The sequence below is a fragment of the Chiloscyllium punctatum genome, chromosome X (genome assembly GCF_047496795.1).
Source record: "Chiloscyllium punctatum isolate Juve2018m chromosome X, sChiPun1.3, whole genome shotgun sequence".
Classification (NCBI taxonomy): Eukaryota; Metazoa; Chordata; class Chondrichthyes; order Orectolobiformes; family Hemiscylliidae; genus Chiloscyllium; species Chiloscyllium punctatum.
This window is the reverse complement of record NC_092791.1, coordinates 30,968,694-30,994,252: the sequence shown is the minus strand read 5'-3', so window position 1 is coordinate 30,994,252 and position 25,559 is coordinate 30,968,694. Positions and strand designations below refer to the sequence as shown.

The following is a 25,559-nucleotide window of genomic DNA, read 5'->3' as shown; positions in this document are numbered from 1 at the left end:
TGTTCATTTGTTATCTCTTTCTGTCCCACCCTCCCCTGACAAAACCCCCATGCCTACTCCTTTCCAGTCAGTAATTATGTAGAATGAGATAAATTAAATGGAGCAACATCTCCCTTTCCTAGATTTGGAAGCCATGATCCCACCCTTGACTACTTGTTCCTGCATCCCCACATCTTTACAGAGAAGTAAAAACTTCTATTTAATGTACAGCACACTGAGGCAAGTGGTCACTCCAAATACACAGGGAGTAAGAAGGTTGGGGGGAGGTTTAAAGTTTAACAACCTTGCCTGGGTTGGAGAAGCTTTTGTCTACATTTTGCTGGATGAAGTACATGGAAAATTAGAAATAAAGAGTTGATTGTTTTATGGTTAATTAGCAAAGTATGTATGTGTGTGTGTGTAATATGCAGTCATCTTGCACTATGGGTGGGAGAATAAAATGAGTTTGAAAAGCGGTAGGATTTACTAATTTTTCAGAAGGCAATAGGCTCCTGACATTGTGTTGTGACAAAAGGCTGTTCAGTCCCTCTTCAACAACTAATTGCTACTCTCAGTGAAGGCAAACATCCACTTTAATGCTTGTTCCTAGTATGTTGGTAAAATAACAAAAGTAATTGGTATCAAGAGCTTGACGTGAGAGGTGCATTTTGCACATCAATTGTATGTTCTGAGTTTTTAAAATGATAATTGTTCTATTCATGCCTTGTGAGATGCACAGGATCAACAGTGCCCACATCTGTACCCTAGATCAGCTGTTTCCTTTTGCAATTATTAATGTGAAGCTGTGCTCTGCAGTAATCTTTTCTCCAATGTCTTTCTCCAATTGCTTCTACTACTTGCTTTGCTGGATTCTGGGTGCAGCCAAACGCAGGGTGTGGAAATTAAAGCGTTTTGGTAGTTTAAGAAATATTTACAGAGCAGGTAACGTTATTTTAAATTGTATCCAATGGCTAGAACCATTGTTAGTTGTTGTGTGTTCTGTCCAGAGTACATCTGTGTTCAAGCGTTTGTCCTGTGCCTTTGCTTTTCAGTGTCCTTTTGCGTTGTGAATGTTAAATCTTTACGCCTGAGCCTGCCTGGGCACTGAATCCTATGTTTTATTGTTCTTCTGGTTTGGCTGTGTGTGTGGAGGGTGTAAGGGACAGGGGGAAAGAAGGGCCTGAAAACAGGCCGGCCCAGTATATATTTTAAGATAATCGAAAGGAAAATTGTTTTCATGTTCATGTACAGTATGTGCAAAATAAAGGACAAATGTCCTACACATTTGAAAGAAGGCTACCCTGTTAATAAAACTGCACATTAAAAAAAGGGTTATGTTAGCCTGAAAATCCATTTTGGTGGATACACAATGAGGCTTGAGCAAAAGAAAGATTCCAGCTGATGGAACCCCTTTTAAATCTGACGGAGGATTTCTTCAGGTTGCATGCAATTTGTGAGAAACATTGTCAGCATAATGGGGCAATCATAGGTGCTACATCTCACAAAGTTAGAAAATCTTTCTTAAAGAATATGTGACTGTAGAACAGATCCCCTCCCCCTCCTGTCTGATATCCTGGGATAAAGGTCCTTGGATTCTGGCCAACTTTTCTGTACTTTGGCTCTGTGACCTCCTGAATTGTCTTTAGATAGTGATTATCCACAGGCTAGTTGAACTTGGTACATCACATCAGAGCCCAATCTTGACTATTCCTGTACCTACTTTGCATTCTTTGACGGAATTAGTAGTTGGAATTTTGGCTGATTTTCCCATGACCCAAAGCTGGTACATTGAGGTAAATTGTTGTCCTTCTGCTATCGTGACTCAATAAAGACTTGGTTCAAACTTGGGATGCTCCTCAGTCTCATACTGGCCGGTAAATTTACTGATTGATCTAATAGGGGTGAAGGGGAACCTGTTGATTGTTTCAATCTCCATTTAAAAAATGTTTTCTGACATTCTTTTGTAACAATAACCTTTTACATTTTGTGTCATTGATTAATCTGTTCCACATAAATATACAATTCCATTTGTCAAATATGAGTCTATATGCACAGCATGCTGTGAATTCACTGCTTATTCATAACCAACCCTGGGCAAAACAGCCAAATTCACAGACCTTTACGTTAATGACTACTTCATAATGCTGCTGGGGAATAAAAAATCTGTTTTCTCCTAATTATCCCTCTTACAGAACAAGAGGAGAACATTGAGTTCACTATTGTCTCCAGCACGGGCCAGATGTGGTACTTTGAAGCAGTGAACTTTGAAGAGAGGGATGCTTGGGTCCAAGCCATTGAAAGTCAAATCCTGGCCAGTCTGCAGTCCTGTGAAAGTAGCAAGAACAAGGTAACTTGGTCAGCAAACCTGGGTATGATTACTGTTAATGTACTTCAAGCAAAAAGATATCCCAATAGGTGTTTATGCTGCCTCCAAAGTTGATCCTTAAAGTGCATTAGATAAGATGCCTTTTTATGCAAATTTGTTTTATATCCTATAAGTGAACAGTTTCACAAAATTTGTATTCATAGAGGATGGTAGTGCAGGGGCACATATTTTGACAATTTTGTCAGCTTCAGCTATGCTTAATGTTCTTCAAACTTGTTTTAAGGTACTGTGTGATCCAAGATTGAATGAAAAGGAAACATATTGATTTAGTGAGACAGAGTCACTCTTAGCTCTACAACAGAAATTCAACACTTCCTGCCACATCAAGTTGAAATTTTCAATGTCCTTCAACAATCATTCTACTCTGTCCAAGTTTTCTGGACCCGATTATCACCAGCCAGGCAGGCCTCAATGAATTCCCCTTGTGCCTCAGGTCACAACAGTCTTGATAACCCAAAATTCCAGATTTTCCTGCATTCACCATCTTTAAATTATTTAGTTATCTTTGGTAAAACTGTTTTTTCCCATAGAGGGGTTTTCTCTACTCCCCATAATTTCCTCCAGAACAAAGAAGACCTATTCCTGAGAGAATTCCAGTTCTCGTCTCCCTACCTCTCGGCAGCAGCTCTTCCTTTATAAGTTTCCCTGAGAAGTGCCATTTGATATGTCAATGGGTCCAATTGACTTTATATTCCTTCTCAACTCTCATTCCCTTGGCAATATGTGCACTTCCCCAAACTGAGGTGTTCATTCTGAATTCCAAATACACCTTTCCAAAATTCCCTTTCACTTTGGATTTAAAAAGACATTTCAAAACACAAAAGCCTTGCAACATTCCACGTTCATTACACTTTGGTCACCATCTTTAGCTTCAGTCAATGCAAAAGTAAACTACAGCAAACCAATTGCTCAGTTCTAAATGCAATTGATTTTCCAATTCCTTGACCAGATATTTGCCCAACTTGACTTTACCCAGACCAGAATTTCAGGTCTGCAATTTACTGGAAGAGAGCAGTCCTTTCCATACTGCCCTCATTTATCCATTGAGTTCCCTAAATTATACCTTTTATACCTTAGGCTCGGATGGACAGCCGGAGTGAAGCTGTTGCCCTTCAGGCGATAAGAAATGCCAAAGGAAATTCATTCTGTGTTGACTGCGCTGCTGCAAGTAAGAATCTATATTTTCTTTTCAAAGTCAAAATTAAACTTATTGGATTTGGTCAAAATTTTGTCATCTTTTTGCAAAATGGGCCCAGTCTGTATGTTTAAATTGTCAAGCTCACTTCTGACTAGGGCACAGTATCACTTCAGTAAGGTGACCTAGTCACGAAATTATGTGTGGCATAGAAGTATAGATAGTAAGTGTCCTTGAATCATGCAAACACTGTGGTAGGTGAAAAATGGTTGTACAGGCTATGGGATAGGGACAATTATAATTCCTGTACTTCCTGGCGCAATAGGAAAGTGTTTCTGGAAGCTTTGGTTGGCAGCCACAGAGGCCTGAGTGGAGTAGGTCCGATATCTGCCCCACTCTTGAGGTAACCAATTTGTGAAAATAGATCTATGTGTTAGGCACTAAAAAGAAGGATCCCCACAAATTTGGCAATATGAGCAGTGCTTGTATAGATTGGGCAGAGGTCAGCTCAGAGCTAAATAGTCTGTTCTTTTCCTGAAAAACGGGTATGACTGGTGGAAAAAACTAAATGTCAAACTAGAAGAACAGAATTTCTTATTCTCTATCAGCTAACTCTCCCTACACTCTGACTCTTTGAAGGCACCGACTGCAGTAGCAAGGAGAGCAATCTGCTACCAGATATGCCTGTTTTAAGATGGCCGTAGATCATGTACAAGACAGGTCTGGTGGCTGCACATGTGACCAATGTGCAGCACCTTCTATATCTGCTGACGCATTTATTTTCACATATTATCAAATTTTGAAAACAACATAAAGTGAGCTGTGAACTTTTTGGGCCCTCTTCCAGATCCTACCTGGGCAAGTCTGAATTTGGGAGCACTCATATGTATTGAATGCTCAGGGATTCATCGTAATCTTGGGACCCATCTTTCACGAGTACGATCTCTGGATCTTGATGACTGGCCTTTGGAGCTAACTCTCGTGCTGACGTCTATTGGAAATGAGATGGCAAACAGTGTGTGGGAGAAGAATACTCAGGGACGCAGCAAGCCCACTCCAGAATCTACACGGTATGTGACTGCTTTGTGTTTGCCACTGCTAAGGTCACCAACAATAGATTGAGGGGACAAAGCCATAGTTCTGAATATCTTACATACGTGGTGAAATGCTGCTCATTTCCATCAGCGACTTGTATTGTATATGTGCATTACCCCATTCTTTGTATGTGTAGGAGACCCACTCCAGTTTGGCTGATAGCTCCAAGCATTGAAAGGCACTCTGTAATGCTTGGAATCCCCATCTTCATTCGAGTGTTTTACCAAGCACTGTACTTGGAATGTGAGATTTTTCACACACACAAGAAGAGAAGACCCCTCTTCTTGCTTGTTTTGAAAATTTGGAATTTTCAGCTAAAGTTAAGATTAGCCTTTCACTGAAAGATGAAATAAACTAGCAGGGTCTTTGACTGATTAAAAATAGGGATGGAGTCAGCCTGCAGTTCATGTTTTGAGACCCCAAACCAAGTTTGTCATGTAAGCCCTGTCTGAAGATTCATAGTCCATTGCTCTTGTGGCTCAGTGAGTACATTTTTTGTTCAGTGTTGGATTGAACCATTCCAATACAAAAGTGTCCAATTCGATACCAGGTCATAGATTAGTTGAATGAGACAGTGTGTGAGGTCATTCAGTCCATTGTGTCCCTGCTGAAGGAACTGACTTCAGCCAGATAGGTTGTGGGGATATATGATTGGTTTTAGTGCTCCGCAATAGGGAACTTGATCAAATTTGGAGAAGATAAGTTAGGATTTTGGCTGCAATCTCTTGTCTCATTGGGCAAATAGTCTGTCTATGTTGAATGAGGGACCAAATGCTACCAGCTGCTGTTCAAGTTGTAGCCCAGCACCGTTCAGATGTGAGGAAGGGATAAAACAGTCACAATTCATACTCTTAAGTGTCATTGTTACGACCTAACTAGGAAGAGTGTGCTGATAATTGTGCTCCTCTGTTCCACAAGGCATCACTGAATGTTTAAAGTTCCAATGAGACCCCCAAGATGTCCAATTTACTGAACTGATTGCTATTCAGGACAAAATCAATTCATACCTGGTTTCATCATTAACAGAAAATAATGTTTTAAAAACACTTAACTTACAGAAATGGCAGAGATAAGAGGACTTTTAATGTGTTAGACTGAAGGGTCTGTTTCCATGCTGTTTAACTCTATGATAACAGAAATCCCTTTAAAACCCAAAATATGTACATACTCATAAGCGACTAAAACAAATGAAAGACAGACAGTTTGACATTGATATTATTGGTGGAAAAGAATATAGATATGCTGAGCAAAATCTGGAAGATCATAAGTTCAGATTTCAAGGGTAGGTTGGGTTGTCTCACATGGTTCCTCCTAATTTTTTTTTAGCAATGATGATATGCTGCTCTCTGTAGAGTGTTGTTTGTTCTTCACTTTGATAGTTGATCGAGCAGACCTGTACTTTTCTTATTAGAATTATTTCTTTTAAGCATTCTTGGTTTTTTTTTCTGTCTTTTTTTTTAACCCCCACACAGAGGGAGAGAAAGATGGAGACATGTTCAGTTTGCAGGCTCTGGAAGTCTCTGCTGTCCTGGCACTTCCAGCTTTGTAACAAACTGCAGCCTAATTAATCAGAGGACTGTGTCATTACACAAAATCTCCTTAAATCATGGACTCTTAATACTAGTCTCAAATTTTATCGCCCTTACTGCTTTGAAAACAAAATTTTTCTGGCACAGCTAAAAATATGCAGCACTTTATTTTTCCAAGTTGCAAAACTCTCCTAGTATTTAATATATGCACCTATCCAAATTCCATTTTGGTTGATAATCCTAAAAAAGATAAAATAGTGGTATCTTACATCATTATTATGTCCAATATAGGTATTACCAAATCTCAGTTTTAAAACTAAAACAATTTTCAAGAAAATAGTTTAGAATCTGGGTGGGGGAAAGTTTGCATCAAGCACTTCCAACTCATGAATTCTCCCAAAAGAGGTTCACACACCTTCCCACGATCTAACAAAATTTCACCCTTTGCAATTTTCGAGAAGGTTTGTAGCTCGGATTGTAAGTGTGCTTGCTAAGCTGGAAGATTTATTCTCAGACGTTTCATCACCATGCTAGGTAACATCATCAGTGAGCCTCCATTGAAGCACTGGTGTCCTGTCCCGCTCTCTATTTGTGTGTCCCTTCCGGTTCATTTTGTAAATGGGGTCCAAATCGATGTGTTTGTTAATGGAGTTCCAGTTTGAATGCCAGGCCTCTAGGAATTCCCATCCGTGTCTTTGTTTAGCCTGTTCCAGGATGTATGTCGAACTGGTGTCCCTCATTGTCTGTGTCAATGACAAGACCTACAACCAAATCAATGGGACACCCATGGGATCACCAATATCAGGATTCTTGGCAGAAGTACCTTGCAGATGTTGGAATGAGCAGCCCTCCCCACGATCCAGCCCAAGCTTTGGGTCCGCTATGTGGATGACACCTTTGTCATCATGAAATGGAACAAATTAGAAAAAATACCACAAACACATAAACAACATCCTTTCTGATATAAAGTTCACCAATGAGGAAGAGAACAACAGACTCCTCTTCCAGATGTCACTGTAGAACGAAAAGCTAATGGAGAGCTGCAGACCAGCATCTACAGGAAAGTGACACACACAGACCAGATACTCAACTACAGGAGCAATTATCCCAACACCCACAAATGGAGCTGCATCAGGATATTATTTAAACGAGCCACAACACACTGCAGCACCCAGGAACTACGGGATGCCGAAGAAAAACATCTATACAACGTATTCAGGAACAACGGGTACCCGATAAGCACAGTCCACCGATTCTCACACAACAAACCTAAACAAGAAGATACAACATGCCCAGAGTCTCTACCTATACTATCATACATTAAAGACACCTCAGACAACCAGACTACTCCAGCCCCTTGGCATCATGGTAGCCCACAAACCTACCAACACGTTGAAACAACTCTTGATGAATCTAAAGGACCAGCAGAACAAACGTCACACACAAAATACCCTGCAAGGACTGCAACAGACACTACATCAGACAGACTGGCAGGAAACTAGCCACCAAGATACATGAGCACAAGCTAATCACCAAAAGACATGACCAACTATCACTAGTATCTATACATTATAGACAATGAGGGACACCAGTTCACCTGGGACAATACATTCATCCTAGGACAGGCTAAACAAAGATACGCATGAATTCCTAGAGGCCTGGCTTCAATGGAGGTTCACTGGTGAAATTACCTAGCATGGTGATGAAACATCTGAGAACAAACCTTCCATCTCAGCAAGCAAACGTACAACCTAAATTTCACCCTCTAGACACACTAACACAGTTACTGCTAGTCTCCTGTACAGCCACATTGTGAGTAGGCACTTCAAGGCTTAAATACAACTTTGTCCACAAAATTGTTGAATTCTTGCTGTTTTAATCACTGGTCATAATTGCTAAGATATCACTCTGACTTGTCCTGTTGTAGGGAAGAAAGGGAGAACTGGATCAGAGCAAAGTATGAGCAGAAACTGTTTCTTGCATCCTTGAAATACCGCGATATTCCCATTGGAAAGCAGCTGTTTCGAGCTGTTATGGAGAAGGACCTTCACAGTATTTTACTACTGCTTGCTCATGCCAAAAAGGAGCACATCAATGAATGGACTGAAGATAAAGACAAACGGACAGCTCTGCATCTCGCCTGTGAACGAAAGGATGTAGTAGTGACACAGCTTCTTGTCTGGGTAGGTGTTATCTCAGTGTTGGTTCTGTTCCACTCTAATTTGCTGTGCTTTCCATTGTCCTATCCCTGCCAAAAAGGTTTCATGTTCATGTCATCAAGCTAACAGTTTCTAATGCTAATTTACCTGGGAGGGTAAAATGGATCAATTTTCAGTTGTGTTTACTCAATGAATAATCCTTCCTGTCCTTTAATTTAGCTTGCTGTGGACAAGCCATTCATAATGGACATTGTCTCCAACCTAGACTTGCACCATCCTTGCCAGTCCAACCTGTCACCTCATCTCCAACTTCAAGTCATTTACAAAAATGTGGCCTAAGGCCTATCAGAAGAGCAAAGCTGGAAGGCAGTAGGACATGCTGACCCAAAGTCAACATTTCTGTTTTAGTCGTCAATTAATGGCATGTAATCAAAATGAGATTTGTCAGGTCACTGGGTTATAATCTATAAGCCCCCTTCTCAACAGCACCATGGGTGTCCCCTGTTATGGACTAGGCCAGACCACTCAAAAACATTCTTGAGCAGGCAACCCAGACTATAACTTTGCAATTTGTTTTGGTAAGTGTACAGTGAAAATTACCCAGCGTAAGCTAGCTAGGTTGACTACTAGGTTTTAAAACAGTCAAAAATGTATTCACAAAATGATACAATGAAACACAAAGAACAGAATAAAGAACCCCTACAGAACTCAGTCTATCCAAACGAGACTTAATTATACTGTTCTGAATATACACAAAAGTCCCAATAAGCAAACCCCCTTAAAAACCAGGATAAATGGAACAGATGCTTACAGGTTGAAGTTAGAAGGGCAGAAGGAGAGAGAGAGATTTTCCACACAGCTCACTGTTGATCTTCCAACTAGTTCTGGACTGAACTGAACTGCTAGAGAGCTGACCACTCCCCTTTCATTATACAGGTCACTTCTAAAACATGACCACTTTGGCCTGAAGTCTCATCTGTTTACATATAAACAAAAGGCCTCTCAAAATTCTTTTCATCTCTGTACCAAACCAGACTGATCGGTGCCCAGCCTGGTTTATTACCCCTCTGAAAAACAAATCAAGGACACAGTATCCTTTTTTTTAATACAGTGTGGAAACAGGCCCTTCGGCCCAACAAGTCCACACCGACCCTCCGAAGAGCAACCCACCCAGACCCATTTCCCTACATTTTATCTCTGACTAATGCACCTAATACTACGGGCAATTTAACATGGCCAATTCACCTAACATGCATATCTTTGGACTGTGGGAGGAAATCTTCGAGGAGAAAGTGAGGACTGCAGATGCTGAAGATCAGAGCTGAAAATGTGTTGCTGGAAAAGCACAGCAGGTCAGGCAGCATCCAAGGAGCAGGAGAATCGACGTTTCAGGCATGAGCCCTTCTTCAGTAATCATCTGTGGGAGGAAACTCACACAGACGCGGGGAGAATGTGCAAACTCCTCACAGGCAGTTGCCCAAGACGGATTTGAACCTGGGTCCCTGGCCCTGTGAGGCAGCAGTGCTAACCACTGAGCTGCCCCTTTTTAAAGCCTACTGCACCTGGTATTCCCAGGCAGTCTCCCATCCAAGTACTAACCAGGCCTGAGTCTGCTTAGCTCCCAAGATCAGACATTTTCAGATTAGTATGGCCATAGGTATCCTTGAGAAAAGGAACAGCTTTTAGGAAAAAAGGGACCAGCTTTGTGACACCCTGCACCACACGGACAGCAGCAGTCCAAGAAGGCAGCTCACCATCACCTTCTCAAGAGGTAACTAGGGATGGGGAATAAATGCTGGCTCAACCAGCGACTCCCATTAGTGAATTTAAAATAAAATCTTTTCATTTCTGCATTATAAAAACAGAATTTCTAATAAGTTTCTAATACAAGTTTGCCTCTATTTTCCAGTTTCTGTGAATTATTGGTCTGTTATATTGAACTGTATGATTTACTGATTAGCTTATTTTGTATAATTTGATGGCCTGCATTCATATCACTCTACTGCAGAAACATCCAAATGCGCGTCACATAATGAATTACTTTGAACGCCAACAACAGTTGTTATGCTTGCAAATATAGTGGTTGTTCTGAGCACAGCAAGTTGCCACAAGCAGAAATGAGAGTGACAGCCAACTGTTCATAGTTTTAATGGAAGGAGGATTGTTGGCCAGCTCACGTAGAGAATATGCCTTGCTTTTCTTCAACTTCTGTCATGGGAAATTTAACATTAATTTTGACCACTGGAACTGGTTGACAAGACGTCAGTTTAACATCTAAACTGCAGAATGGCACTGCTGACAACACAGTACCTCCTGAGTGCTGCAGTGATAATCAGCCACAATGTAAGAGGGAAATAGAAGTATAATTAGAAAAGATGTAGCCACTGACTGTTGGAATAGATGCATCTTCTTGCAGCTGTATCCCATATGCTCCACTTAACAGACAATGATCAGAAAAAGAGTTCAATGTGTGAACAATGCATTCTTCAAGTGTAAACAACAGGGATACTAGAGTAACCAATGAATGCATTAAATAAGATACAATAATGATAGCAGGATATGTGATGTGTTGCTGCTGAAGGTGTGGTAGCTGTTGGACACTAAGGTGATCCAGGGTGAACACGTCTGTAGTAAGTACTTGCAGTTCAAGAAACCTCCGATCCAAGTTGAGAAGTTGGAGTCCAAGCTGAAGGCATTGTGTCACATCAGAGAGAGAGGTTACCTGACACTTTGTTTCAGGATGTAGTCCTATCCCTTGCATTAGATAATAAAAAATCAGTCTATGAGAGGCCTTAAAGTTGGGAATGGGAATATAAGTAGTGGTGAAGGGCAATACAATTAAGGGGATAGATACTGTTCTCTGCTGCAGTGAGTGTGAGTCCCAAAAGCTGTGGTTGCCAGGGTTAAAGACATCTCCCTGGAGCTGGAAAGGAACTCAGAGTGGGAGAGGAGGAATTGTCGTTATCCACATAAGTAGCAATAATATTGATAGAACTAGAAAAGAGGATTTGCAGAAAAAATTTGAACAGTTGGGAACTAAATTTAAAAAGCAGTTTCCATGGTAATAATTTCAGGATTACTATCTAAGCCATGAGAAAACTTACATAGGATAAATAAAGTCAAAGAGTTAAATGCGTGGCTTAAAGATTGATGTGGGAAAAATGAGTTTCATTTCATGGCACAATGGCTCGAGCACTGGGGTAGAAGGAGTTGTTTCAGTGGGCTGGGCTTCATTTGAACGAGGCTGGGAGCTAGGTCCTAAAGGACTTTAATCTAAATAGAGTGGGGTAGAGTTCTGGAGCGGGGATAATGGACGTAAAAAGCAGATGGATATGGCAAAATTGCAGGCGACTAGATGGGTAATGATACCCAAAGTGGAACAAGAAGGGCAGAGTGTACAAGCAATAAAAATGCAGCACATAGGGACAAAAGTGAAAGAAAAATGGTAAAAAGGGCAAAATTAATGGCTCTTTACTTAAATGCATGTAGTATTTGGAACACAATAAATGAATTAATGGTTCAACTAGAGGTTAATGGGTATGATCCTCTAGTCATTATGGAGACATGGTTACAAGGAGATCAAACCTAGGAACTAAATATGCAGGATATGTGACTTTTGAAAGGATAGGTAAGAAGGACAAAGTGGTAGGGTAGCTTTGTCAGTACAAGATGGAAAACGTACAATAGCAGGAAATGATCTTGGATCAATAGATGGTAGAATCCATGTGGGTGGAGATAAGGAATAATGAGGAGAAGAAGAACCTGGTGGAAGTAGTTTGTATGCCCCCTAACAACAGCTGTTGTGTAGGATAGAGAATAAATCAGGAAATAATAAGCACACATAAAAGAAGGCAGTATATTAACCATGGGTGACTCTAATTTCTTTGCAAATTTCATTTTTCTAATATACACTGTGTATTTGGGATAGTTTCATCGGACAGTATGTTGCAGAACCAACCAGAGATTGGTTGTTTTGGGTCTGGTATTTATAATGAGGCAAGTTTAATAAATGATCACAAAGTAAGAGAGCACAGAGGAAACGGTGACCATAACATGTTAGAATTTAGCATTCTGTCAGAGAGTGAGCAACTTAGGTTGGAACCAAATGTGCTAAACATAAATAATGATCGCTACAAATGATTGAGGATATAGTTGCCTGAAGTGGACTAGGAAAAGCATTCAACAGAAAAGATGGTTAATGAACAATGGAAGACATTTAAGAAAATAGTTAACTCCTCACAACAAAGATATATCTCCATGAGAAGAATGATTCTAGAAAAGAGATAAACATCCATAGTTAACCATGGAAGTTAAAGGTAACATAAAATTAAAAGAAACAACATATAGTGTGCCAAAGATTAGAGATAAACCAGAGGAATGGGGTAAGTTTTGAAAGCCAACAAAGGATGACCAGAAAATAAACTGAGATAAAGGGGAACGAGTAGATGTGATATTTCCAAAAGCCATTTGATAAAGTACTGCACATAAGGCTATTTAGTAAAGTAAGAGCCTATGATATTGGGGGTGGTATATTAACATGGATAGAGGATTGACTGACTATAAGAATACACAGTTGGGATAAAGGGGGCATTTTCAGGATGGCAACCCATAACTAGTGGAGTGCCACAGGGATCAGTGCTGAGGCCGCAGTTATTTATAATATATGTTAATAACCTGGATCATGGAAGTGAATGTACTGTAGCCAAAGTTTGTGAGTGACACAAAAAAACTGGGAAGGCAAGTAGTGAGGATAGCGTTGAGTCTACAGAGAGGCATAGACAGATTAAGTGGGCAAAAATTTCGCAGATGGAATATAATGTGGAAAAATAAAAGGTTATGCATTTTGGCAGAAATAAAAGAGCTGAATATTATTTAAATGGGAAAAGACTGCAGAAGTCTACAGGAAAGGGGAAATTTGAAGGTCTTCATGCTGCATCATAAAAAGCTAGCATTCAAGTTCAGCAGGTAATAGAGAAGGCAAATGCAATGTTGGCCTTTAGATTAAAAATAATGGAGTATAAAAGGACAGATGTCTTGGTGAAACTATACGATGCACTAGTCAGACCACAACTGGACTACTGTTCTCACTTTGGTCCCCTTATCTAAGATGGCATGGTGGCACAGTGGTTAGCACTGCTGCCTCACAGCACCAGAGACCCGGGTTCAATTCCTGCCTCAGGCCACTGTCTGCGTGGGTTTCCTCCGGGTGCTCCAGTTTCCTCCCACAGTCCAAAGATGTGCAGGTTAGGTGAATTGGCCATGCTAAATTTCCCGTAGTGTTAGGTGAAGGGGTAAATGTAGGGGAATGGGTCTGGGTGGGTTGCTCTTCGGAGGGTCGGTGTGGACTTGTTGGGCCAAAAGGCCTGTTTCCACACTGTAAGTAATCTCATCTAATCATAAGATATATTTGGATTGGAGGCAGACCAGAGAAGGATCCCAAAGTTGATCTTGAGTATGGAGGAATTTTCATAATGGGGAGAGGTTGAGTAGATTGGGCCTGTACTGACTGGAGTTCAGAAGAATGAGTGGAAACCTTATCAAAATATACAAGGTCCTTGGGGGACTTGACAGGGTAAATGGGAGAGGTTGATTCCCTTTGTTGGCAAGACTATGACTGGAAGGAATAAACTTAGATTAAAGGATTGCCAATTTAAGGTAGATGAGGAAGAGTTTCTTCTCTCACAGGGTAGTGAATTTGTTGAATTCTTTACTGGACAGGGCTATTGAGGCTGAGTCATTAAATATGTTCAAGGCTGAGAGACATTTTTTAATCAGCAAGGGAATCAAAGGGTTAAAGGGAGCAGGCAGGAAAGTGGATTTGAGGATGATCAGATCAGCCATGATCTCATTGAATGAATAAGCTAAATGGCCTACTTCTGATCCTATGACCTATGGCAGGAGAAATTCAGTTCCATTTAATGAAATAACTTAAATATTCTTAACATGCTTTGTGGCAGCTGTATTACATCACACTTGCTGTTGGGATTAGCTATGACAGGATCTAATTGTCAACTACTTTGATACAAAATTAAAGGACTGCAGAGTGATTTGCTCAATGCACTTTGGTAGAATAGGCTGCGCAACTTCAAATTACTTCTGGTTCAACTGAAATTTAAATGCTTTATTGGACACTTAGCAAGATGTTTTCAGTGGACAAAATTAGAAATTGGAGTCTTTGCATGATTCACCTATAATAGCACTCTTAAAATCATTCCTCTCAGTGATTAAAGGGTGGGCAACTCCTCAGAGGAACAGGATTTTTTTTTCTGATCTCACACATCTCTCAATGTAAAGTACAAGCTCCTCAAGAATCATAACACTGAAGGAGGTCATTCAGCCCGTCTTTTCCTGTGCTGCTTCTTTGAAAGTTCTCTGCTCTTTTCCTATAAATTTTTTCTCTTCTGGATTTCATCTGATTCCCTTTTGAAAATTATGATTGAATCTGATTACTTTCAGATCCTCTTAACTCACTGCATAGAAAATATCCTCATTTCTTTGCTGGATTTTTCAGTTATGTTAAATCCATGCCCCCGGTTATTGATCCCTCAGTCAATGGAAATGGTTTCCTGTGCAGAGTATCATGGCACGTGGGTGAATGCTCAAATAAACTTACCCAGTATAGATTGCTGTCCATCAAGGGCACAATTTACCCTCATGTTCCTGATCTTGGTGAAATCAGAAAAGGGAGGCATCCAGTGAGGAAGGGTCCTTCAGAGAGAGATAAAGCTCTTGTTCGATCTCATCTAGTGCTTTGACATTAAGTGCAGCCAATCGAAGGAGGTGCAATTATTTTCTCCATCACCTAACATATTTTGTAATGTGAACAAACCCAGCTGCTTTATCTCAAGAGTGCTGTAAACCATGGAAAATGTGGGTCTGTAATTCTGTTGTCTGTATAAAGCAATGACTTTTAGTAATGTAAATGGTAGGGAACCAGGTTCTACACATGCGCTGTCTGAGAAGCTACATAAAACTTGAGGACCAGGTACATTTCCTGGCTCCTCATTCAGGAACTAAAGGCCACACTTCCCCAGTATGGTGCTAATATAAAAGTGCACAGTGAAATAACTCCACACAGGTAGGTATTCTGTCACCAAGTCACCCTTTATTCACACGCGGAGAGTCTTTGACACTAATCCAGCTCTCTCAGAGTGAACAGGATGTCTGAAACTCCTGTTTATATCTGTCAGCCAGGGCTCCCTAATTGGACTAGGTTAACAACCCCAGTCAGGGACCCCATATTCTATGAGGTCCTCTTGGCTGACCTTATTACAATCACTGCACATAGTATGATCGATTGAAGTTTGACTGTTCATCTTAATGGAGGAAACATGGGATTTGTTGCAGGAGCTTAATTTTGGATGATGAACAAGTGAAAGGGTGCATTTGAGAACAAAAGGGGAAATTGTATAACACTTTTTTTTTGGTTTTCTGTGCTCTACAGTACGGCATTGATGTAAAGGCCAGAGACGTGAATGGAAACACAGCTCTGTACCACGCCCGGCGAGCAGGTGGCCAGGAGTGCATGGATGTTCTGTTGCAACATGGTTGTCCCAGTGATGGCTGCAGTATGACACCTAGTCTCAGCAGGAAAAGTATCAGTGCCAGTCTTGAAAGGACTGAGCCCAGGCTTCCATATTAAACCGAAGCTTTTGAAGCACTGTGTATCCACACCTTTTTCATTCTCAAAGGGCAGCTACTGCAGCCTCCAGACTTTCCCACCCTCACCAACTCCCATCCCATTCTGTTGCAGAATTTGGTGACCAGGAGGTGCAATTCTTGGAAAGCACATACTAATTTACCACAGTTGATTATATCAATTGTCCCAAAGCCTTCTGACCAAGAGATCGAAACTGCTGTTCTTCAATGTAAGAGCTGTTTGATGTTTTAAAGCCCATTTCCTGGACAGTTCACCCCAGGTCGTATTTAAAGTGTTGAGCGCCATGTGACTTACAGGACAGCACTGTCGGTATCGGAATCTGGGGTTGATTAAGGTTTCTGTTCTATCTACTGATTTACAATTCTTAGAAAGAATTGAAGGTTGTTTACAGAAAGCATAACCGTGATGTGCTGGAGTCATGAATCTGCAGTAAGTTATAAACCCCAATTTTCAGCTCCAAATGTTTTATATTTGACATAATGAAAATGTTGTCAGTTTTATTTTCCAACTGTTTAAATGGTGGTCCTATGAGTCCTGATTGTTCCTTTTATTCCCCCAGATGTGCACTTGTATTTAAATTTGTAAAGGAAATTTGTGTGTAATATCAGATATTACAGTATTTAGAGAAACGTGAAGACCTACAGAACATTCTTTCATGCGATCCTCTGAAGTTCCAAACAAGAAATAGTTGTATACAATTCTTATTTTGGGGAATGAGAAAGTAGTCACTGGAGTGGCAGATATCTCAATTGTCAACTGTAAAAGGTTCCATTTACATTCTTTTGGCAATGAAGCTTCATTCGTGCTGTATTGTGCACAAAAACCTTTAACCTTACATAACCACACCATATTCTGCCATAATAGCATGAAGCCAACAACCTGAAATGGCTTACCTGCAGTTTTATTTGAAGCTGGACCTCTAATTTTGGTACAATGCACTGTTGAACAAAAACAATTTTTTTAAAAAAGAGGCTTGTGCTGAAATAAAGCACCATGGTTGCAAATGAAAGAAAATTCTGCAGCTCCAATAATCATGCTGTTACAACCAAAGGAGCACTGTCTGACAGGAAGGTAATGAAAGGAGATAGAAGCAAAGGGTGGGGGGGTTGGCAAATAAGTGAAATAAAGTGTTTTTAGAAAGCTTTTTTTTAAAAATAGACCACTAATGTGTAGTCCCATGAAATCAACTGCTGCTTGGAGACCAGACGCTTCACCACAGGGAATATTACATCAGGAATCATTACCAGGCACTTGAGCAAACTGCCTCATGGCAGATTTCAGAGTGGCATTGGCAGGTGGTTCACATGTCTCAGTGAAAGTGCATGGAATGCAAGGCTAGAAGGGACAAGAGAAAATTGAGAATTTAAATTCAAAAGGAAAAAATGATCCTTATAAGGTGCTGCAACTTCAGTACAATGTACAATTCCTAGTTATCTTGATAATGCCTCTTCAGTCTTATTACACTGTCAGTGCACAAGCTTTTAGCTGCCAAATTACTAGGTCATAGTAATTTAGTAGTTAGACACTGCTAGAATGGTGGGAGAGCTTACTGTATCTGTAAGGTCTAAGTCAATGTCTCAAGACTTTGTTTTTGATTCTGAAATGTAGGGAAAGAGCCAATAATCACAATGCATGAGACTTCCCAGATTGAAACATATGGGATAGGAGGCTGGATAAGATAAGAAATAGGATTTGGATTATACCAAACTTGGATTTTAAAGATTGTAGGAGAAATTTGCGGTGGTGAGCTTTGAGGTCTCATGTCACCTACCATACTTTCTATACCGTAACCGAATGACTGGGCCATTGAGATCTTCTGCATTAATGCTTGCATGCTTTTTGATGGAAAAAAATATATTCCCATAGATTGATAATCACTGCTTCAACAGATGAGACGAGCCATTTTGTCCAAGCTCCTAGCAGTTAAAATTGAACCACTGTTTTAGCCACACGTGGTAAAATCAAAAAGAATGTAAACATATGCAAAATGCAGGCTGTGTTTACTTGATTCGCTTGGTAGTTTATCTTTGAGCAAAAAGATTGTAGGTTCAGATCGTTCGTTCCCGATTAACATCACAATGCAGTACTGACGGAGTGCTGCATTACCAGCTAAGACTTCAAATGAAATTGAGGTTGTCTCTTCTGGTGGTACAGGTGAACATGAAAGATTCAATAGCATAGTTTGTCTGGTCAATGGCATCTCCCCCTGCTCACCCCAACAAACCACCACCAAAAACAGATTAACTGCTCTACGATTTATATGCTGCTTCTGCAATTTTGCTGTGCGCAAATTAGCTGCTGCATTTGCCTCCATAGCAACAAGCATTGCATTTCAATAATTTTGGATATGAGTGCTTTGGAGCAGTTTCTGGGAGCTGTGATAAGGCGCAAAATAAGTGCAAGTCTTTTTAACGCAAAGTTCACATCACGCTTGGGGCAGAGGGAAGGAGTAGGCTAATATTTACAATATCAAATCTGAAACTCACCTGACAGTAGGCACTTGTCTAGTTGTTAATATGGCTCATACTCTTGATGTTTCACAAAGAGTCAGAGTGTAAGAGTAATGAAATAAAAATAGAGTGCTAGAGAAACCCAAAGATCTGCCAGCATATGTGGAGAGAGAAACAAAGTTAATGTTTCAAGTCTGATATTCCTCTTCCTCAGAACCTGAAGATAGGTCCTTGATTTTCTCTCCACAGATGCTGCCAGACCTGTTGAGTTTCTCCAGCACATTCTCTATTTTTATTTTACACCTCTAGCATTCTCAATACTTTGCTTTTATGTGACAGTAATGAATTCTATGTATATAGAGTGCTACACACTGTAGTAGTACTGTTCTTGCAAATATTCTGGGGAACAATTTCCACCATGTGTCATATCTAGCAAAATTATAAACACATTATTTGCAACTTTGCTATGTATAACACACAGGGTAATTTCCCCATTATTAAGCCACTGTTAGCTTTTAGTACTTCTTGTATTGCTCACTTTAAATAGACAATCTGCTTTTACATTTTAGTGGAAAAGAAATCCACACAGATGTTCTGTTTCCTTCTAGCTTAATGGTACAAGTTGTCAATGTGTGAAAATTGTGTCGAAGTTGATTACCTTTAAATGGAGATTGCCCTTGGTGACTGTTTTGATCAGTTTCAGTCATTCACTGTTTTAATTACTTTTCAGCGTTTATACCCTTTAGTCCCCTCTGTATCTGTGACTATTTTACTGCCTAATAAACTCATCACAACTTTAATGAACAGAACCATTTTTTAAATTTTCTGTTGTGCTCCTTTCTCTCCCAAAGGCACTGCCTGGCCTTTGCTGGGATAAAGTTTTTTGCTGGTTCTGATCCTCCAATATCTCTCCCTGGCAGCGGTATCATGTGCTAGCCTACACTGGTGGCGTCAAAACTGAGCTGCTTCCTGCCTCCAAGCAAATCCCACACCTACACATTTCCCAGCAAAAGTCACTGTACAGCAAGAAGAAACAGGAATCCATACTAATTTTGTCTCTTTTACTGCCTTGCCCGAAAGCAGAGTTCAACTTTTTTGTTGTATTGCCTATTCCTCCTCTGTCTGGAGTCAGCAAACTCAGCATGGACCGTGTGTCCTGGAACCAAGCGTGTGTTTCAAACATTAGGTCACAACTTTGTGATGAAAGAACTGTTTCCCTTCCCAAGCTGAAATTGTTTTCCAGCTGATTTTAGGATGCAATTTAAAATGTTTTTACTCCTCTGAAACATTCAGTTTTGTTAAATTAGAAGTGTCTGCTTATTGTTGCTTTGGTTCTTATGAAAATAGCTTTTTAACTAATGGTTTACAAAAAAAGGTGGGGGGGGGAATAGCTGATTTTAAATTAAACTACATATCCACAAATTTTCATGGCATTTCCTGTCTCCCCTCCACTAAAATGGTCACTAATTTAAAATGTACAAAAGCATTTTATCTGTTCATCAGAAGTCTGCAAGATGAACCAATATGACCTCTGTATTACAGTAAAAGCCAAAATGAGTCCGAAGGATTTTGTGTATTTGCTGTGCCAGAATTAATCAAAATATGCTCTGCATGCCCACATTGCATGAGATTTGTGGCAATTGTATGTCCCTAATCAAACACTGACTGTAGCTGACTTAGAATAACATGATTCGGAGATGCTGGTGTTGGACTGGGGTGTACAAAGTTAAAAATCACACAACACCAGGTCATAGGAAGCTAGTGTGCTTCCAGTTAAACCTGTTGGACTATAACCTGGTGTTGTGTGATTTTTAACTTAGAATAATGTGAGCACAGCAGACTAAAGTTACGCTGCTGTGAAGCCAGTTGTATATAACTGGGCAAAACTAACTTTTGCTAGCTTCTAATTGCCAATTTTAATACTTTCAGTGGCAACAAAGAACTAATCAGCTGTCCACTAGCCTTAAAATCATAAAATGTTAATTGTAAAAGTTTCTAGGTAGTCATTATGTCCACTTAAAGAGCTTTATATGGTTACTTTCGTGCTGGAACACAGATGGCTCGGAGCAGGAGGAAGTCATTCAGCCTGTTGAGGTTGTTCCACCATTTAAAGAGATCATAGTTGATTTGACCCTCAATTCTATTTTTCTGTCTCTGTTCCATATCCCTTGATGCCTGATCTAAAAAAAATCCAGTAGTCTCACTCTTTAAAATTTTACTTCACCCAGAGGCTTTTGGAAGACAGAGGGCTAGATTTTTATTATCCTGGGTTTGTGGAAAATTGCTTTCTGATTTCACCCCTAAATATCCTAGCTCTAATTTTAACACTGGGCTGAATTTTTTCAGCTGTCCAAGTTGTATCTAGTTTATTTCAGGATTTATTGCCATGAGGCCAATGAGTTTTCTCACTTTATCTGAGCAAACCCGCCTCATTAATTACCCACGCAGGCATTTCTCCCATCTAATTCCAGACCCATCTTACCACGCACTGTTCCTGAATCAACTCCTCACTCAGCAGATATCCTGGGATGCAGCAGTATCCCCTGTGTCTGTGCCATTTTTAAAAGCTGTTGTGCAACCAGACAAGCACTGTCAGTCCGGAGGTCCCTGCACCACACCTGACATTTGCTCCACAGATGCCAGACAGGGAAATCAGTGCCCAACTTTCTGGACACGGACCTGTAAGTTGTGGTGGACTGGGTGGTGCAGAGGCAGGAGATCCTCTTCCCCCAGGACCAGCAGAGGAGGCCATGATACCAGATCATGCCAGTGCGGTCCGAAATGGCCACCAGGGTCAGCGCATTCTCAGCATCTGGAGGAATACCCCAGTGCTGAAGGAAGAAGATCAATTATCTTCTCAACTCTGTCAGCATAAGTGCCAACATCTGATACCTCACACTCACGCTATTTCTGCTACTATACCCACCTCCCACCCGTGTTTTACCACACTCACTCTTGCTTGCAACATCTTCTCTCACTCGCTGTCACCAACCCCGACACCGCTGCATGCCTTCAGCATTGCCTTGTCACTTACTCGGGACATCTCCCCATCTCTAACAACTGTAACAGCTGTGCCACTCACTTACCTGCCTTTGTCTCACTCTAGGAGGAAAGTGGCCCTATAGGGCAGAAAGAGTCAAGACAAATGGTGAGCTGTCTCACCCCTAATGTGGAGACCATCCTGATTCTAGCCATTCTGTATAGCTGGACTAGTACCAGAGATTGCCCTTGTCATTATGCCAGTGCCCCCTGACTGAAGGCTATCCTCTTGACTAAACTGAGGTCTGCTGCCAACCATGACAGGATTCCTTCCTTTGTATTTGTGCCAAATGGCAAGAGTCTGCACTAAGAGAGTGAGTGAACAGGCCCAGGATCCAGCCTGGTGCAGGCCATGAGCTCGGAGGGGTGGGGGTGTCCCTGAGCACAATGTCCTCGCTGCAGCATTACGATGAGAGTTCCCAGGACATCCTGAGGGGCAACATTGAAGGGCAGAAGGGTCCTCTAAGTATTTTGGAGATGGACCATGAGGGTTCCTGGAGGCTGGCACATGTCAGATGTCAGTGTCTACAGATGTGAGGTGTACGTGGCATGCTCGAGATGCTGGTTCCCAGTGTCCAGCATTGATCCTTTGCAGGCAGCAGTGAGCTGAAGTGGCCTGGTACCCGCCCAGACCTTCATGTAGAGGTTTCTCAATGTCTAGTTTGTTGGGTGAGTTTGCTAAAATAGGGAGAATTAATGAGGTGAACTGGGCCAGCAACAAGGTGTTTAACAAGCAATTATCCCCCACTAATTGACAACTTGCCAATACCCAGTGCGAATCTCACCATGCCACTTGAAGTGAGTTGCTCCCAATATCGAAATGGGCCTCAATGGACTTCTCATCCCGTTCTGCCACAAATCTCACCATAGCCCTCATTGCTCAGACCCTAATAAGATTCTGTTCTATGTCCTCATGTTCTGGATTCCCACACTAAAGGAAAATCCCTAGCAAATCTTTTTTATCATTTTAATTCTCTGAATTGAATTACCTCTCAGTCTTCTAAATTTGAAGCTCAACATGTCAGTTTTATGCATCTTATCCTGGTACTATTCTGGTGAAAATATTCTAATTTGCCTTTCTCAGATCCAAAGAAAATAAATTGACACTTTCTCACATTAATCTCTGTCACACTGCCCACTCACTCAATCTAGGCGAAAGTGAGGACTGCAGATGCTGGAGATTAGAGTTAAGAGTGTGGTGCTGGAAAAGCACAGCAGGTCAGGGAGCATCCGAGGAGCAGGAGAATCGACGGAATGACTTTTGCCCAAAACGTTGATTCTCCTGCTCCTTGGATGCTGCCTGACCTGCTGTGCCTTTCCAGCACCACACTCACTCAATCTATGTCCTGTTGTAACTTCCTGCTCTGATTTACTCAACTTACTATGCCATTTATTGTAGTGTCATCTACAGACTTGAATAGACAACTCTCTGTTCCTTCATCCAAGTCATTAATATCATTGAATGATACAACACAACCGAAGCTCCAGTACAGATCCCTGGGAACATCATTTGTCACATTATGCCAATTTCCTTCATCCCTAATCTTTGTCTCCCATCTCCTATCCAGTTGCCATCCCACATCACAAGGTCACAAGATCATTCTACTGTGCATTCATTTTTGCCAATTATCTTTTATGCAGAGAATTCTGCATTTTCTTCTTGAAGTTTGTATTGGCAAGATCAATAGACACTCTCCTATGCACAATGCTAGGAACATGCTCAAAACAATCAACTAGATTAGTCAGACTTGACCCACCCTTCACAAATCCACTTGATTCTCTTTGATCAGTTCATACTTGCCCAAGAATTCAATCACTTAGACTTCATTGATAAATTCCAATAGCTTCCCCTCAACTGATATTAGAAGTCAAAGGGGTCTTCACCATGGGCTCATGTGACATATTTTATGTTGATACAGAACAAGCCCTGTTTCATTACCACTACTGTGTTACAACCTATGAAACAAATAGTTTGGCAGTTATTTTGTTCCTCTACTATTACTCTTGTGCTTCCACCATGTTTTTAGAAAGTTGGCCAATTATCTTTTTCAGCATTGATGAAGCTGGGGTTTTGAATATTTCTGTCTCAGTAGGTACAAGCTGGCTTTGAAAACAGAAATAAAAATTTCATTAAGAATATCTGTTGTGGGTATCTGTGCAAAAAAACATTAAAAAGGTGTTAAATAATTGCAACCTTTAGATTGTAAATGCTTCTTGTGAACATTTTCTCTGTGTATTGGCCATTTCTTTATTGGGTATGTAATGCTTGCAATTAGTTTCCATTTTACTTGTTTTTACATAAAATGATTGTATACAGTGTCTGTAAACTGTTTCTTAAATTGTGAGTTCCCTTGTGAATTCCATTGAAGTGAATTTACTTTCAAAAGTTTACGTTGTACTTCTGTAATTGTAAGAAGAAATGTTCAATAGATGGAGGGGAAAAAGATTTTCTCTTTCTCTCTTAGTCTGGTCTGGTTATGGGACAGAGTCGAAATCTGATAGACTACATTTAGATCTGGTTTACTATTTAAATGGGGACCTGAGGGTTTCATTTCTACTGCTGTGTAATTTCAACACACTTCTTAACAGGTTTGTTTTAAATTTCTGTCTATGCTATTTTATTGCTGTTATCAAGCCATTTAAATTAAGAGAAGCACCTTAATGTTATGGCAGAGCTGATTCAAGCGCAGTTGCCTCTTCATTCACATCGCACGCATTCTCAGCAGAGAACTCTCTTGTTGCTGATCACTAAGTGTGATATGAATCTACCCAGTTACAGAAGTACGGAGACGCTGGCACTGTGGTTTAAACTGCTTTGCTTCTCAAAATATTCTAATGTGAAACTGACCCAAGCTGGCTGTCTGTCATATCAGGCTAGTTCAAAAAGCAAAATATTTACACAGTTTACATTTTTTAAAACAATTTCTTCTGCATTAAAACTGACTAGATTAAATGTGAATAATTGTTAGTCTTGTGGATAGCTAAGGTATATCTGTCATTATGATGAATCACGAGTGTTCACTATTATTTAAGTGGGTGCACGTACAAATCACCACCAAGCCTTTACCATTGATGCCCATGAATCCCTTGACTAGGAAGTGAATAAAAGTGAAATGTGGAGGCTTGACCTCTATTCGGACCCCTGACTCAGCTCTCCAACCCCTCACCAGCTGAAGGTTTCAAACTCGCCATAGAGAAGCCATTGGCATGAACCATGCACCACCACTTCAATGTCCACTGCCACGATATCTCTGTTCCTTGTGAAGAGTGGATCATGGATTCAATATTTTGTAAAAACTAAAATTTTCAATATTCAACAAATGAGTCCAGGTTTATTCCAGTATCTGGCAGATGTGGAATGCGAGGCCTCTGTCTGATTACAGTTTAGTGTACTACTGGAATTCTCTGAAAGATATCAAGTTGCTCACTCCTCCACAATTATTCACTTACATTATCTCTGCCCGATTTGAGGTTTTGAGGCCTGTCATTCAATATTTTTAAAGGTCTCTATCAATTTAGCTCAGACATTGGCACTCCCACCTCTGGCTTTAGAATTCGTGCACCACCATGTCACCTTATCGTATTAAAAGCAGATGCTCTCTATCTTAGCTAAGTGGACTTTAAAGATCCCACAACATTGTTCAAAGAATAGCAGAGCCTTCTCCTGATATCCTTGCTATTGATTTTAAGCAACAATGAATTTGCTGTTTGTGGAATGGTGCTGGTGTAGATTGGCTCTTTTTTTTTGCTGTGCTGATGGAGTTCATCATGTGAAGTACTATCAACAATGCAACAAAGCGCTTTAAAATGCAAGCATTTTCTTCTTCAAGAGATCATATTTCAAAAGAGATCAGTGATTAGTGGCCAATGATGTTGTCATTTATCACATTGCAATTTCCCAGCTCCCCTGAGTTGTTCCTCCAGTGTCCACTAGCATTGTTTGTGCCCAGTGTGACTGGACGCTACCACAATTTCAAGTGAGGAATATACAAGACTGTAAAAGTTCAAAGTTGTTCAAAGTTGTATCTAGGAAACATTCCCAATATCTCTCCTGTTTCTCTCTAATGAGATTTATAAAAACCTGCTATTTTCTCCCCTTCATCTCCATTCTGGTTTATTTGCCTTCT

At 40.5% G+C, this 25,559-nt stretch overlaps 1 protein-coding gene across 4 annotated transcripts in view; it reads left to right on the top strand.

The window, feature by feature from the left end:
• LOC140471163 (arf-GAP with GTPase, ANK repeat and PH domain-containing protein 1-like) overlaps window positions 1-24,097 on the top strand; it is a 195,799-nt gene extending 171,702 nt beyond the window's left edge. For 2 of the 4 annotated variants that reach the window (XM_072567043.1, XM_072567041.1), the window contains exons 14-19: window positions 862-921; window positions 2,172-2,326; window positions 3,443-3,533; window positions 4,348-4,570; window positions 8,052-8,307; window positions 15,728-24,097. In XM_072567043.1, coding sequence (XP_072423144.1) covers window positions 862-921; window positions 2,172-2,326; window positions 3,443-3,533; window positions 4,348-4,570; window positions 8,052-8,307; window positions 15,728-15,925 — 983 coding nt within the window. In that variant the 3' untranslated portion in view covers window positions 15,926-24,097. The remainder of the gene's footprint in view (window positions 1-861; window positions 922-2,171; window positions 2,327-3,442; window positions 3,534-4,347; window positions 4,571-8,051; window positions 8,308-15,727) is intronic. The other 2 variants (XM_072567044.1, XM_072567042.1) reach the window with 1 other exon arrangement.
• The last annotated feature ends 1,462 nt before the right edge of the window (window positions 24,098-25,559 follow it).